The 14,565-nt window shown below is 35.6% G+C and overlaps 4 protein-coding genes across 4 annotated transcripts; all 4 read left to right on the top strand.

Annotated features, from left to right (window-relative positions):
- Positions 1–1,616: 1,616 nt before the first annotated feature.
- Positions 1,617–3,531, top strand: LOC118783754 (olfactory receptor 1-like). Its single transcript, XM_036537709.1, has 2 exons — positions 1,617–2,600; positions 3,487–3,531. The coding sequence occupies exons 1-2, from the start codon at positions 1,647–1,649 to the stop codon at positions 3,529–3,531; spliced, it is 999 nt and encodes a 332-aa protein (XP_036393602.1). The 5' UTR covers positions 1,617–1,646.
- A 1,645-nt stretch (positions 3,532–5,176) lies between these two features.
- On the top strand, positions 5,177–6,181 carry LOC118783753 (olfactory receptor 1-like). The gene has a single exon (XM_036537708.1). It carries the CDS (start codon positions 5,195–5,197, stop codon positions 6,179–6,181), a length of 987 nt encoding a protein of 328 aa, XP_036393601.1. The 5' UTR covers positions 5,177–5,194.
- Positions 6,182–9,478: 3,297 nt separating this feature from the next.
- LOC118782815 (olfactory receptor 52Z1-like) lies at positions 9,479–11,196 on the top strand. Its single transcript, XM_036536393.1, has 2 exons — positions 9,479–10,442; positions 11,153–11,196. Exons 1-2 carry the CDS (start codon positions 9,509–9,511, stop codon positions 11,194–11,196), a joined length of 978 nt encoding a protein of 325 aa, XP_036392286.1. The 5' UTR covers positions 9,479–9,508.
- A 2,152-nt stretch (positions 11,197–13,348) lies between these two features.
- LOC118782821 (olfactory receptor 1-like) lies at positions 13,349–14,365 on the top strand. The gene has a single exon (XM_036536400.1). The coding sequence runs from the start codon at positions 13,379–13,381 to the stop codon at positions 14,363–14,365; it is 987 nt and encodes a 328-aa protein (XP_036392293.1). The 5' UTR covers positions 13,349–13,378.
- Positions 14,366–14,565: the final 200 nt, after the last annotated feature.

Here is a 14,565-nt window from a genome sequence, read left to right as displayed (position 1 = left end):
TGGTAAGACACGTAACACTACATAATTAGTGACGATGGAGTCATTGAGAATCAGTTTTTATTGTTGTATTATTATTGTATAAATATTATTGTATTGTTTTCTTTTCCTGCATTAACACAAAGAATATTTCAATAGCATATGCCCTGTAGGTTTACTTTGCATAATCATTTCCCCAAGTTTATTACCGTGTCACATGTGTAGAGAGCTTCAGAGCAGAATATAAAAGGCTGGGCACATAATTCTGCATCAATACTTTCATGGTGACACATACAAAGGAAGGCACCTCTGCAAAAGTAAAATAAGATGTTGCTGGTTGTATTTTTATTTCAAGACTAACAACAAATAATTCTTGCACATGAAAGACTGAAGTGCAGAAAACCTTTTTGCATTCTTTGCATCGCCATTTTTGTTGGTGGGTACATAATTTATCTCTACTTTGATATATAAATTGTTGTAAGTTAATGTGACATCTCCATCATTATCATTACTTTTAGTAACCTGCTACTGATGGGGAAAGTCTTAAAATTCAGCTAAAATGGGTGGGCAGTGGCTAAGAAAGGGCACATCCAAAAATAAATAGATAAATTCTTGAATCATGAGCGCATTATACACTTTCAGTTGCTTTAAACAGCTCAGAGATTGAACATTTATAATCTTAATACAGAGTTCCAAAACTGGCAACATAACTAAAACTGACAAAATAGTGATTTAGTGGTGGCATCCAGATAATTTTTCATTGCAGAGATTGTACCAGCAAATAAGGAGATAACAGCTCTTCAAGGTAAGAGGATCCTAGCCCATTCAGGGCCTTATATATTGTGAATGTGTTCCTGTAATCAATACATTTAATGATTATCAAATACATACTAAGTGTCTTCATATATCCTGTCTTGCATGTGTGACTTACTATATGGCAGCAAGTTAAAATGGGAAATTTATTAGGTTTACTGTCTGGTTATCCAGTTAAAAAAAAACTGCCATTAATTCGAATGGGACATTATAAGGTAATGTACACACATCTGTGCATTTTTCAAGCCAAAACATAGGTGGCGCGGCTCCAAAAACATAATAACATTGCCGATCAACATCAGGCCATGTCTGGCCTTAACCAAGTGGAAAATGTGTAATGGAAGAAAAAATAGCAACATCTTGTAAAACATGACTTGTTTCATGCTGACTATACATTTCAAGATGACTGTTCATTTTCAACAACACACCATAGATGCATTGTCCAGATAATGGATATTATAGCTGTAGAGCAACACAGGTCAACAATCACAGTTCATATGAGAATGTCAGATTCCGCTGTGTCCTATTTACTCCACTATTGTTAGCACGGTATTCATACCACACTTATATACTGTTGACTATGTCATTTTTGTCATCATGAAATACATTACTAAAATCAGTATTTTTCTCATCAGGGTGGTCTTGATTATGTCCTTAGACGGGCCAGGAACATGGTTCTATTAATAGTTTATGAATGAGATGAAGGTAAATAATGATATAGATCACTGAATAATGGACAGCTGCATGCATATACCCACATTTTATTCAAAATTAACAAACTTCTACAGCCTTGACTCATTTCACAAGTGTTATCTTTCTATGTACAGGTCAAGCAAAAGCAAGAGAAGAAATCTGCCATGGACTCCCTAAATTCAACTCTCTCTGTTCCTTCTATTGTACATCCTCCATTCTTTTTCATCAATGGCTTCTATAATATTCCTCATGTCAAATACTACTATATTTTCTTGCTCTTTGTTTTTGTGGTCACTGTGTTAGGCAACTCCTTTGTCATGTTTATTATATGCACACAGCACAGTTTTCACACCCCAAAGTATCTTGCTCTCTTTAATTTAGCTGTAGCTGACCTGTGTGAAAGCACTGCTCTCATTCCTAACTTAATTAAAACATTTCTTTTTGACTCCCAGTACATCTCCTTTGATGCTTGCATATCAAATATGTTTTTTGTGTTTTTCTTCAGTTTTATGGAGTCTCTCATTCTTTCTGTTATGGCCTATGACAGATTTGTTGCCATATGCTTCCCACTGAGATACCACACCATCATCACTAACAGAAAAATGGCTGTGATATTAACAATTTTATGGACATACAATTCATTATTACTCGTTTCAACAATCCCTTTGATTACCAGGCTGTCCTTCTGTAAATCCATTGTGGTAGATAGCTATTTCTGTGATCATGGGCCCATATATAGACTGGCCTGTAATGACTATTATCCAAATTACGTTATGGCTTATGTGAACATAGTATTCTCTCTTTATATTCCATTCATTTTGATTGTGTTATCTTATGTGTTTATCACACGTGCACTGCTTAAAATTGCAACATGGGAAGGACGATTAAAAGCTTTGAAGACCTGTTCCTCCCACCTAATACTGGTGGCTATATATTATCTTCCAGTCATAGGCACCTACATTGCTGCAGTAACTTTTACCCTTCATCCTAACGCCAGGATAATAAACACATCACTCTCTTTTGCTATTCCACCAATGTTGAATCCAATTATTTATGTGCTGAACACAGAGGAGATCAAGGAATGCACAAAAAAGCATTTCAAAAGGAAAAAGGTTGCTGCAACTGAAACAAACAATCAAATAAAGAACTGAATCTAAATGAAAATGGGAGCTCCACTGTCACTACCCTGGGGCTGCCGTTGTATCCATAAGCAACAGAATTAGCTTGCATTGTCTCAGTAAATACCCAGCTCTATGAATTAAAAATTGATCAAATGAGGCTTTGTGATTTGCCTTGCATAAGACTGTAAATTAACCCCTTGCTTTGGAGACAAGCACTGAGAACAGAAATACCATTGATGTGTGAAGAGGAAGTAACAATAAACTTTCAGTTCATCAAATTGCATTTAAAAATGAATGTGAATGCTTTCATTTGTGGTCCTTTGTGTTTTCATCTGTTGATGAATAACACTTTACTGCACTGCAGTTCATTTAAAAATGGTAATAGTACTGATTTAATTAAATTAGCTATCAACAGCTGTTTCTTGTTGTACTGCTGCTTTGCAATGTGATATAAAGTTCTTGTTTTTCCACACATATGAATGAATGAATGGATATTTTTATAATTTCTGGTAAAATATGTTTAATATCAGGCAAATATAATCAGTAAAACAAGCGCTCCATGTTACACAGGCCCTAATACTTATGCTGTTACTGTACACCTAAGCATCATTGTTACAGTATAACTGGTGGGAACATTCATGTTGTCACATAGTGCTGATAATTGTTAAATCCATTTGTGGTTTGTGCAATTACACTTTTGTAAAAAAACAAAAGAAAAAAAAGAAAAAAGAACACTGTATGGTGGCCACTGAACCAAAAATAATATAGCCAAAAATGAAGACAACAATGACATAATTCTAGACAGTGTTAGGTTTTACTTTCATCGTTAGCAACCAAAAAAATCACTGTACTGAACGGAAGCAGAGACTACCTCCTATTACAGGTGTTGAAGAAGCCAATGGTGGCACGACTGTACCACAACTTCTGAATTTTCTATTGACTTCAATCAATAAACTGATAGTGTTTTCTTCTAATATTAAAACATTCAAGAAGGTAATTACATACCGTACGATAATAAAAAAGATATAAATCAAAACCCATACCTTACATCTGTAACTACAAATGGTTCAGGTTGGTTTAGTAGTTCGCTTTGGTATTTTCAACAGGGTTGCATTATAAAAAAAGATATCAGTCATAATCTAGACATGTGTATGTGTAAACACTTGAGGTGATATTTGATGTTAAGACACTTAACACTGAATAATTAGGGACAATGGAATCAGTTAGAATCAGTTATTATTCTGTTTTCATGTTTTCTTTTTGTGTACTAACGCAAAGAATAGTTTAATGACATATGCCCCGTGGACTCACGTTGCGTAATGAGTTTACTTGGTTTGTTACCATGTCACGTGTATAGAGAACCTCAGAGCAGGATATGAAAAGCTTGGTACAATATCCCTGCATGAACACTCAAGGTGAACCATACAGCGGAAGACACCTGTGCAAAAAGAAAATAAGATGTTGTTGGTTGTATTTTTATGTCAAGGCTAACAACATACAATTCTTACCAATGACATACTGATTTAGAGATTTTTTTAATAATTTGCACAGGTATTTTTATCTTGGTAGGTACGTAACTTTCCTCTTCTTTATTGATGATATATCTTTATATACTTTATGATATATTACCACTATTTATCACCGCTGCTAGTAACATACTTGGTTCTGTAAACATTTTTTAAAAAACTAAAACGAAACAGTTTTAAACATCACCCATAGTGAATGGACAGTGGATCAGAAATATCACCACATCAAAAACAAAAGCTGACACGTGAATATGTTTTTTCAGACTGGATTTGACTGACCAAATTAAAAGCAATCTCAATTGCATTATAAAAAATTCAGACAGGTGGAAGATTTTGTTCATTTAGTCGTAACTTAAAAGAGTTTTTCACAATATGGGAACAAAACTAAAACTGAGAAAGTATTCTGAGTGCCACCACTAATCCATCACTTTTTGATTGTAGAGATTTGGCCAGCAAATAAGGAGCTAACTGCTCTTCAAGGTAAGAGGATAATAGCCCATTCAGGGCCTTACATATTGTGAATTTTTTCCTGTAATCAATGCAACATTCTTGCATGTTTCAATCAGTATCTGGCAGCAGAAGGTTAAAAAAGTGGAAAACATCAACTGGAAGAAAAAAAAAATTAAATATGACATGCATCTTACTAACTATACATTTTCAACATGACTGGTCATTTGAAACAACATTCCGTAGATGCATTTTCAAGATGATGGATAACATTACAGCTGTAGAACAGCACAGGTCAGCTAGGTCACCCTTCACTCCAGTATTGTTACCACGGTTATGTGATGTACTGTCCACTATCTAATTTTTTCTCATCATGGAATATAATTACTAAAATCAGTGTGGTTCCCATCTAGGTGATCTTCATTACGTCCTTAGCAGGGCCAGGGACATGCCTCTATGAATTGCTTATGAACGTAAATAATAACTAAGATCACCGAATAGTGGCAAGCTGCATGCCTACACCCACATTTGTGGAGGAAGAGCAAACAGTCTTGATTAATCTGATGTGTTTTATACTTGCATGCACAGGTCAAGAAAAAGCAAGAGAAGAAATCTGCCATGGACTCCCTAAATTCAACTCTCTCTGTGCCTTCTATTGTACATCCTCCATTCTTTTTCATCAGTGGCTTCTATAATATACCTCATGTCAAATACTACTATATTTTCTTGTGCTTTGTTTTTGTGGTCACTGTGTTAGGGAACTCCTTTGTCATGTTTATTATATGCATAGAGCGCAGTTTTCACACCCCAAAGTATCTTGCTCTTTTTAATTTAGCTGTAGCTGACTTGTGCGGAAGTACTGCCCTCATTCCTAATTTAATTAAAACATTTCTCTTTGACTCCCAGTACATCTCCTTTAATGCTTGCATGGCCAATATGTTTTTTGTGTATTTATTCAGCAGTATGGTGTCTCTCATTCTTACTGCTCTGGCCTACGACAGATTTGTTGCAATCTGCTTACCACTCAGATATCACACCATTATTACCATTACAAATATGGCTGTGATTCTAACAGTTTTATGGGCATGCACTGCCCTATACTATATCTGTGCAATATTTTTTATTACCAGGCTGTCTTTCTGTAAATCCATTGTGGTAGATAGCTACTTCTGTGATTATGGGCCCATGTATACACTGGCTTGCAATGACAATTCTCCAAGGCATGTTATAGCATATGTAGGTCTGGCAGTATTCTTTTGCATACCATTTCTTTGGATTGTATTATCGTACGTGTTTATTTCATATGCATTGTTTACAATTGCAACATGGGAAGGACGACTTAAAGCTTTGAAGACCTGTTCATCCCACCTAATGCTGGTGGCTATATATTATTTTCCAGATGTAGGGACCCACATTGCTGCACTGCATTTTACCATTCATCCTAATGCCAGGATAATAAACGCATCGCTATGTTTTGCTATTCCACCGATGCTGAATCCAGTCATTTATATGCTGAGTACAGAGGAGATCAAGGAATGCACAAAAAAGCTTTTCAAAAGGAAAAAGGTCGCTGCAACTGAAACAAACAATCAAATAAAGAACTGAATCTAAATGAAAATGGGAGCTCCACTGTCAGTACCCTGGGGCTGCTGTTGTATCCATAAGCAACAGACTTAGCTTGCATTGTCTCAGTAAATACCCAGCTGTATAAATTAAAAATTGTTAAAATGAGGCTTTGTGATTTTCCCTGGATAAGACTGTAAAATAAACAATTACATTGGAGACAAACACTGATGACAGAAATGCCAGTAATGTGTAAAAACAATGTAACAATACATTTTCAGTTTATGAAATTGTATTTAAAAATTAATACACTTGCTTTAATATGTTTGTTTTCTTTTACTTGATGAATAACACTTTGCACTTCATTTCACTTGACAAAATGGAAATAATTGTGACTTAATAAAATTAACTACCAACAGCTGCTTCTTGTTATAATGCTGCTTGGCAATATTATATTATATTAAGTTCTCTTTTTTCCAGACATATAAAGAGTTCATGCATGAATATGTATAGAAATTCTGGTAAAATATGTTTAATATCAGGCAAATAGTATCAGTGAAAAGAAAAACCCATGTTACAGAGACCCTAATACCTGTGTGCCCCATTATCACAGTGTAACTGGTGTGAACATTCATGCAGTCACACAGTGCTTATATTTGTTAAATTCATTTGTGGTTTGTGCAATTACACTTTTGTGAAAAACCATTGCATGGTGGCCACTGCACCACGCCTACTGTAGTTACTATCTAGGTACAAACCAATGCAAGTACACGGTAAATACAAAGGTTTTTAGGACAATTAATATAAATTCTGAGCAAAAGTTATTCTGTGCTGTTTGTGAAGCAGTGAAGGCTTGAGGTTTAATCACCACTGCCACTCTTCGCATTTGACAGCAACACCATTGAAGGTCAAAGAGCAGAGTCTGCTGTTTATGATTGAGAATCCTGACTAACTTGTGATGTACCCCCACGATCTATGAAGGAAAAAGGGTGCCTACCTGATTACCCCAATGATGTTTTTTCCCCTGACCCTGCACTCAACACCTCCAGACTGCTGATTACTCAGGGATTTTAACATCTAGTCCTATCTGCTTGACTGACTCAATCTGTCTATGTGTTACAGAGTGATTTTTGTCGCACTCTGCTTAAACTGTGATCCAGCTCGGTGGTCAGTCTGCCAACATTCAACATCAAACATTTCAGCAATTAAACCATGAATTTTTCCAAGATTTTATACACCAATTCTGATCATTACAAGCAAAAAAACTACAACCACAGTTGTAAAAAACTGTTTTCATGAACAAGATAGCATTTTCATCCATGCAAACGTTTTTTTTTCTTGAATACTGAGGAGTTTGCTGCAGTTTACTCTTAAAATTAATTGATTTGTTCCTTGAATAACACCAGTATCTCTTCTGAACTTAAAAATCATAGGTACTTTGAGGATTTTATTCATATTGAAAAGATCTAATTTACTACCCCACTGGATTTAACGGGGGTTCTTAGCAACATGCTAATATTTCATAGCTTGAGGTCCCACAGTATCAGTAGGCCCCCGGTGCCTTCGATGTGAGACTTCGAACGAGCTAACAGGCTCACTCACCCACAGACCAAACCCCAGGTCCATGCCATTCTCTGAAAACTCAATAAATACTTTTCAGTATTCTCACCAGCCTGTCAGAGGCGGATCTTTGTTTAAATCTTAAATCAAGAATTGTTTTCTTAAAAATCTTGAATCTTAAAACAAAGCCGTGCCCCATTTCAACAGATTCTTCCTTGGATTGGCAGTGGGGGCCCTTGGGCTGGCCCTTAGGGTAGCTCTTTGGCCGTACTTTGCATAGTCAGTTCCCCAGGTTTATTACCATGTGACATGCATACAGAACCTCACAGCAGGATATAAAAAGCTGGGCACAGACATCTGCATGAACACTCAAGGTGAACCATACAGAGGAAGACACCTGTGCAAAAAGAAATTGTGATGTTGCTGGTTGTATTTTTATTTCAAGACTAAGAACATATAATTCTTAAAAATGACATACTGATGTACAGAATTTTTTTCATTCTTTACATTTTTTGTTGGTGGGTACATAACACTCTTCTTCTTTACTAATGATATATGGTTAATATAATGTACATTATATTAACAGACTTTACCATTATCACTGGTGTTAGTAGCCTACTGGGTTCTGTAAAAATTCTTTAAAAACTTTAAATAGTTTTAAAATTCAGCCATAATGATTGTAAAGTGGATCAGAAAAATCACCATGTTAAAAAAAATCTGAACCTTAAATATATATATTCAGAGTGAAATTGAATGACCAAATTAAATGGTCTTTCGTCTGTATTGTAAAAAATTCAAAGACAGATGGAAGAGTTTGTTCATTTTCAGTGTTAAGAGAGTTCCACAATTGGGGAACACAACTAAAACTGAGAAATATGGGTGCCACCACTAATCCATCACTTTTTGATTGTAGAGGCTGTGCCAGCAAATAAGGAGTTAACCACTCTTCAAGGTAAGAGGATCCTATCTCATTGAGAGCCTTATATATTGTGAATGTGTTCCTGTAATCAATACATTTAATGGTTATCAAAAACAGATTCAGTGTCATCATATGTCCCATCTTGCATGTGTGACTTACTATATGGCAGCAAGTTAAAATATGAAATTCATAAGGTTTACTGTCTGGTTATCCAGTTTAAAAAAAAATAAAACTGCCATTAATTTGAATGGGACATTATAAGGTAATGTACACACATCTGTGCATTTTTCAAGCCAAAACATAGGTAGCATGGCTGCAAAAACATAATTACATTGCCGATCAACATCAGGTCATGTCTGGCCTTAACCAAGTGGAAAATGTGTAATGGAAGAAAAAATAGCAACATCTTGTAAAATATGACTCATGTCATGCTGACTATTCATTTTCAAGATGACTGTTCATTTGCAACAACACTCCATAGATGCATTGTCAGGATAATGGATATTATAGCTATAGAGCAACACAGGTCAACAATCATTCTTCATATGAGAATGTCAGATTCTTTTGTGTCCCCTTCACTCCACCATTGTTAGTAGGGCTTTGTTACCACTGTTATATGATGTACTGTCAGCTACATCATTTTTTTCATCATGGAATATATTACTAAAATCAGTGTTATTCCCATCGAGGTGATCTTCATTACGTCCTTAGCAGGGCCAGGGACATGCTTCTATGAATTGCCTAATGAGATGAAAGTAAATAATAACTGAATAGCAGGAAGTTGCATGTGTATACCCACATTTTTCAGGATTAACAAAAAGCCTTGATTCATTTCACAAGTTCTATACTTACATGTACAGGTCAAGCAAAAGCAAGAGAAGAAATCTGCCATGGACTCCCTAAATTCAACACTCTCTGTTTCTTCTTTTGTACATCCTGCATTCTTTTTCATCAGGGGCGTTTCCAACATACCTCATGTCAAATACTACTATATTTTCCTGTGCTTTGTGTTTGTGGTCACTGTGTTAGGGAACTCCTTTGTCATGTTTATTATATGCACAGAGCGCAGTTTTCACACCTCAAAGTATCTTGCTCTTTTTAATTTAGCTGTAGCTGACTTGTGTGGAAGTACTGCTCTCATTCCTAACTTAATTAAAACATTTCTTTTTGACTCCCAGTACATCTCCTTTAATGCTTGCTTAGCCAATATGTTTTTTGTGTTTTTCTTCAGCTTTATGGAGTCTCTCACTCTTACTGTTCTGGCCTATGACAGATTTGTTGCAATCTGCTTACCACTCAGATACCACACCATTATCACCAATACAAATATGGCTGTGATGCTATCAGTTTTATGGACATACACAGCAGTATTTCTCATTTGTACAATATTTTTCATTACTAGGCTGTCCTTCTGTAAAACCATTGTGGTAGATAGCTATTTCTGTGATCATGGGCCGGTATTTAGACTGGCTTGCAATGACAATTATCCAAACCATATTATAGCATATGTGGGTATAACATTATTCCTTTATATACCATTTGTTTTGATTCTGTTATCTTATGTGTTCATTACACATGCACTGTTTAAAATTGCAACGTGGGAAGGACGATTTAAAGCTTTGAAGACCTGTTCCTCCCACCTAATGCTGGTGGCTATATATTATTTTCCAGTAGTAGGCACCTACATTGCTGCACTGCATTTTACCATTCATCCTAATGCCAGGATAATAAACACATCGCTTTCTTTTGCTATACCACCAATGATGAATCCAATTATTTATGTTCTGAATACAGAGGAGATTAAGGAATGCACAAAAAAACTTTTCAAAAGGAAAAAGGTCACCGCTAATACAATAAACATTCAAATAAAGAAATGAATCTAGAAATGAATGAATCTGTGGAGATCATAAATAAGTATCAATGAAAGCTATGTGATTTGCTTTGCATCGTCTCCAGAACAAGTAAGGTATTTTGCAATCACACCGGGAACAGAAATACATGTTTAAATACAATGTTTAAACAGTATGTTTTGTGTAACAGTAAATTTCTGGTTCATGAAATTGTGTCTAAAATATGTTAATGCTTTTGTCTGTGGCCATTCATGTTTTCTTTCAACTGATGAATACCACTTTTATTTGGTGATTTACTTTAAAGAAAATAACTACCAACATCTGCTACATTGTTCTCATGCCACTTTACTAAGTGATATAAAGTTATCATTTTTCACACATATAAAGAGATACTACCTGAATATGTTCTATAAATTCTGGTAAACAATGTTTTATTTCAGGCAAATATAGTAAAAAGAGGGCCTCACGTTATAGAGTCCCTAATACCTGTGTCATTATTATACACCTTTACCCTCATTGGTATATGTAACTCCTGTTAACATGCACATTGTCACACACTGCTTACAATTGTTAAAACCATTTGTGGCTTGTAAAATTATACTTTTGCAAAAAAAAAAAAAAAAAAAAACCACTAAATGTATGCCCACTGTAGTTATTATCGAGGTACAAACCTGTGCAGGTACAGGGAAAATACACGAAATAATTCTGTACTGTTTGTGAAGCTGTGAAAACTTGAGGTTTTATCATTAGTGTAACTCTTAGTGTAACTCTTTTGACAGCAGCACCATGGAAGGTCAAAGAGCAGAGAGTGCAGTTTATGATTGGGAATTAAAACGTACTTGTTATGTAGCTCTAAATTTATCATACTCACTCTACGTATATATTATAGAATGATAATTGTTGTGCTGTATTTTAACTATGAACCAACCTGGCATTCAATCTGGTGAAATTCAAGGGCAAACATTTCAGCCGCTCCACCGTAATGTTTGCTGGAGATTTTGTTGGAGTCTCTGTTCTCCCTCTCTCGATTTCCTCTTATGATTTTCATGCTGTTACTGTCACTACCCCCCTCTAAAAGGTGCATTGTTTTTGTTTACAGACCACTTGACCACCCCCCCCCCAAGACACTTCTAGTTTAACAGAGAACTCGTAGCATGGCAGTGTGTGTTGTAGCATTTGGGAACTCTGTGTATCGAATCAATAGAAAACTGATGGACAAAATCACTGAACTGAGCAGAAATGGAAAGAAAGCAGAAGCTACTTCCTACTGCAGGAGCTGAAGCAGCCAATATGGGAACAACTGTACCACAGCTTCTCAATTTCCCACTGACTTTTATCGAGAAGCTAAGTGGATAATTATAATACTAACACATTAATATCACTATTTTCCACATTTGAATTATTAAAAAAAATTATATCAATCAAAACCCATACTCTACATATGAAACTATACACACTGTTGGAGATTTCTGGTGGTAAGACACTGAACACTACAAAATCAGTGTTAGAGTCAGTTGTTATTATATTTTCATGTTTTATATTTATGCATTACGCAAAGAATAGATCAATGGCACATACCCTGTAAATTCACTTTGCATAATCAGTTCCCCAGGTTTATTACCATGTCACATGTACGAGGATGACACAGCAGAATATAAAAAGCTGGGCACATATTTCTGTATGAGCACTCTCATGGTGAACCATGCTCAGGAAAATACCTGTTTCAAGACTAACAGCAAACAGCTCTTACAAATGACATTTTGACATGCAGAAAATTGATTGAATTTGTTTTCATCCTTTGCATAGGTATTTTTGTTGGTGGGTACATAACTTTTCTCACCTTTACTAATGATATATCAAGTATTATTAGTGCGTATGTGATATTATCATATATCTTTGGTGTTAGTAACCTACTGCTGATGTGGAAAGGTTGAAAAATCTGTCAGAATGAGTGGATAATAGATCAGAAAGAGCAAAAAAGAGCTGAACCATGAATGCAGGTCTTCAGACTGAAGTTTAATGATCAAATTAAAAGGATTTTCATTTGCACTGTAAAAATATCAGACAGACGGAAGACAGACAGATGGAAGAGATTGTTCATTTCAAATCTTCACTTAAAAGAGCAGTCCACATTTATTAAAAACGTAAATAATAACTAAAATTATCTGGGTGCCACCACTAATACATCACTTTTTGATTGTAGAGATTGTACTAGCGAACTGCTGTTCAGGGTAAGAGGATCCCAGCCCACTCGGGGCCTTACGCATTGTGAATGTTTTCCTGTAATCAACACAACATTCAATGGCCAGCTATAGATGCAGCGATCTTAAAAATCATTACGTATTCAGTCTTATACGTATGAATCAGTATCTGGCAGCAACGGGTTAAAAAAGTGGAAAACATGAAACAGAAGAAAAAAATAATACCGTAGAAACTACGACATGCATCTTACTGACTACACATTTTTAAGATGACTGGCGATTTGAAACAACACTTCATAGGTGCATTGTCAGATAATGGATAACATTATAGCTGTAGAGCAGCACAGGTCAGCTGTCATTCTTTACATTAGGATTTTGGATTCCTTTGTGTCCCCTTCATTCCAGCATTGCTAGCAAGGCATTATTACCACTGTTATATGATGTATTGCCAACTATGTCATTTCTGTCATCATGGAATCAGTGTTTTCCCATCAAGGCGATCTTCATTACATCCTTGGAAGGACAACAGACATGCTTCTATAAACTCTTTATTCATGAGATGAAGGCAAGTAATGATTTAGATCACTGAATAGTGGGAGGCTGCATGTGTATACCCACATCTCTCAGGATTAACGAACAGTCTTGAGTAATTTGACAAGTTTTATCTTTCTATGTACAGGTCAAGAAAAAGCAAGAGAAGAAATCTGCCATGGACTCCCTAAATTCAACACACTCTGTGCCTTCTATTGTGCGTCCTCCATTCTTTTTCATCAGGGGTGTTTCCAATATACCTCATGTAAAATATTACTATTTTTTCTTACTCTTTGTGTTTGTGGTCACTGTGTTAGGCAACTCCTTTGTCATGTTTATTATATGCACACAGCGCAGTTTTCACACACCAAAGCATATTGCTCTCTTTAATTTAGCTGTAGCTGACTTGTGCGGAAGTACTGCTCTCATTCCTAACTTAATTAAAACATTTCTTTTTAACTCTCAGTACATTTCCTTTGACCGTTGCTTAGCCAATATGTTTTTTGTGTTTTTCTTCAGCTTTATGGAGTCTCTCACTCTTACTGTTCTGGCCTATGACAGATTTGTTGCAATCTGCTTCCCACTGAGATACCACACCATCATCACTAACAGAAAAATGGTTGTGATAATAATAACTTTATGGACATACAATTCAGTATTTCTTATTTCAGGAATGGTTTTGATTACCAGGCTGTCCTTCTGCAAATCCATTGAAGTAGATAGCTATTTCTGTGATCATGGACCCATATTTAAACTGGCCTGCAATGACAATTACCCAAACTTTGTTATGGCATATGTGGGTATAGCATTATTCCTTTTCATACCATTCATTATTATTGTGTTATCTTATGTGTTTATTACATATGCACTTTTTAAAATTGCATCATGGGAAGAAAGATTAAAAGCTTTGAAGACCTGTTCCTCCCACCTAATGCTGGTGGCCATATATTATCTTCCAATAATAGGCACCTACATTGCTGCAGACACTTTTACCCTTAAACCTAATGCCAGGATAATAAACACATCACTCGCTTATGCCATTCCACCAATGCTAAATCCAATTATTTATGTGCTGAACACAGAGGAGATCAAGGAATGCACAAAAAAAATGTTCAAAAGGACAAAGGTTGCCACTAATGAGAGGAACATTAAAATAAAGAAATGAATTTAAATGAAATGTTTCAGCAAATACCTAGCTCTACAGATGAAAAATAGGTAACAATGAAAGCTATGCGACGTGCTCTGGATAAGACCAAGTATCTGACAATCACACTGGAAACAGAAATACCAGTAATATGTGAACAGCATATTTTTTGTCAGAGTAAAGTTCAAGTTCATGAAATTGACTGTGTCTAAAATAAAATG

The sequence above is a fragment of the Megalops cyprinoides genome, chromosome 9 (genome assembly GCF_013368585.1).
Source record: "Megalops cyprinoides isolate fMegCyp1 chromosome 9, fMegCyp1.pri, whole genome shotgun sequence".
Taxonomy (NCBI): Eukaryota; Metazoa; Chordata; class Actinopteri; order Elopiformes; family Megalopidae; genus Megalops; species Megalops cyprinoides.
The sequence above is the reverse complement of the archived record's forward strand: the minus strand, read 5'-3'. Positions and strand labels throughout refer to the sequence as shown.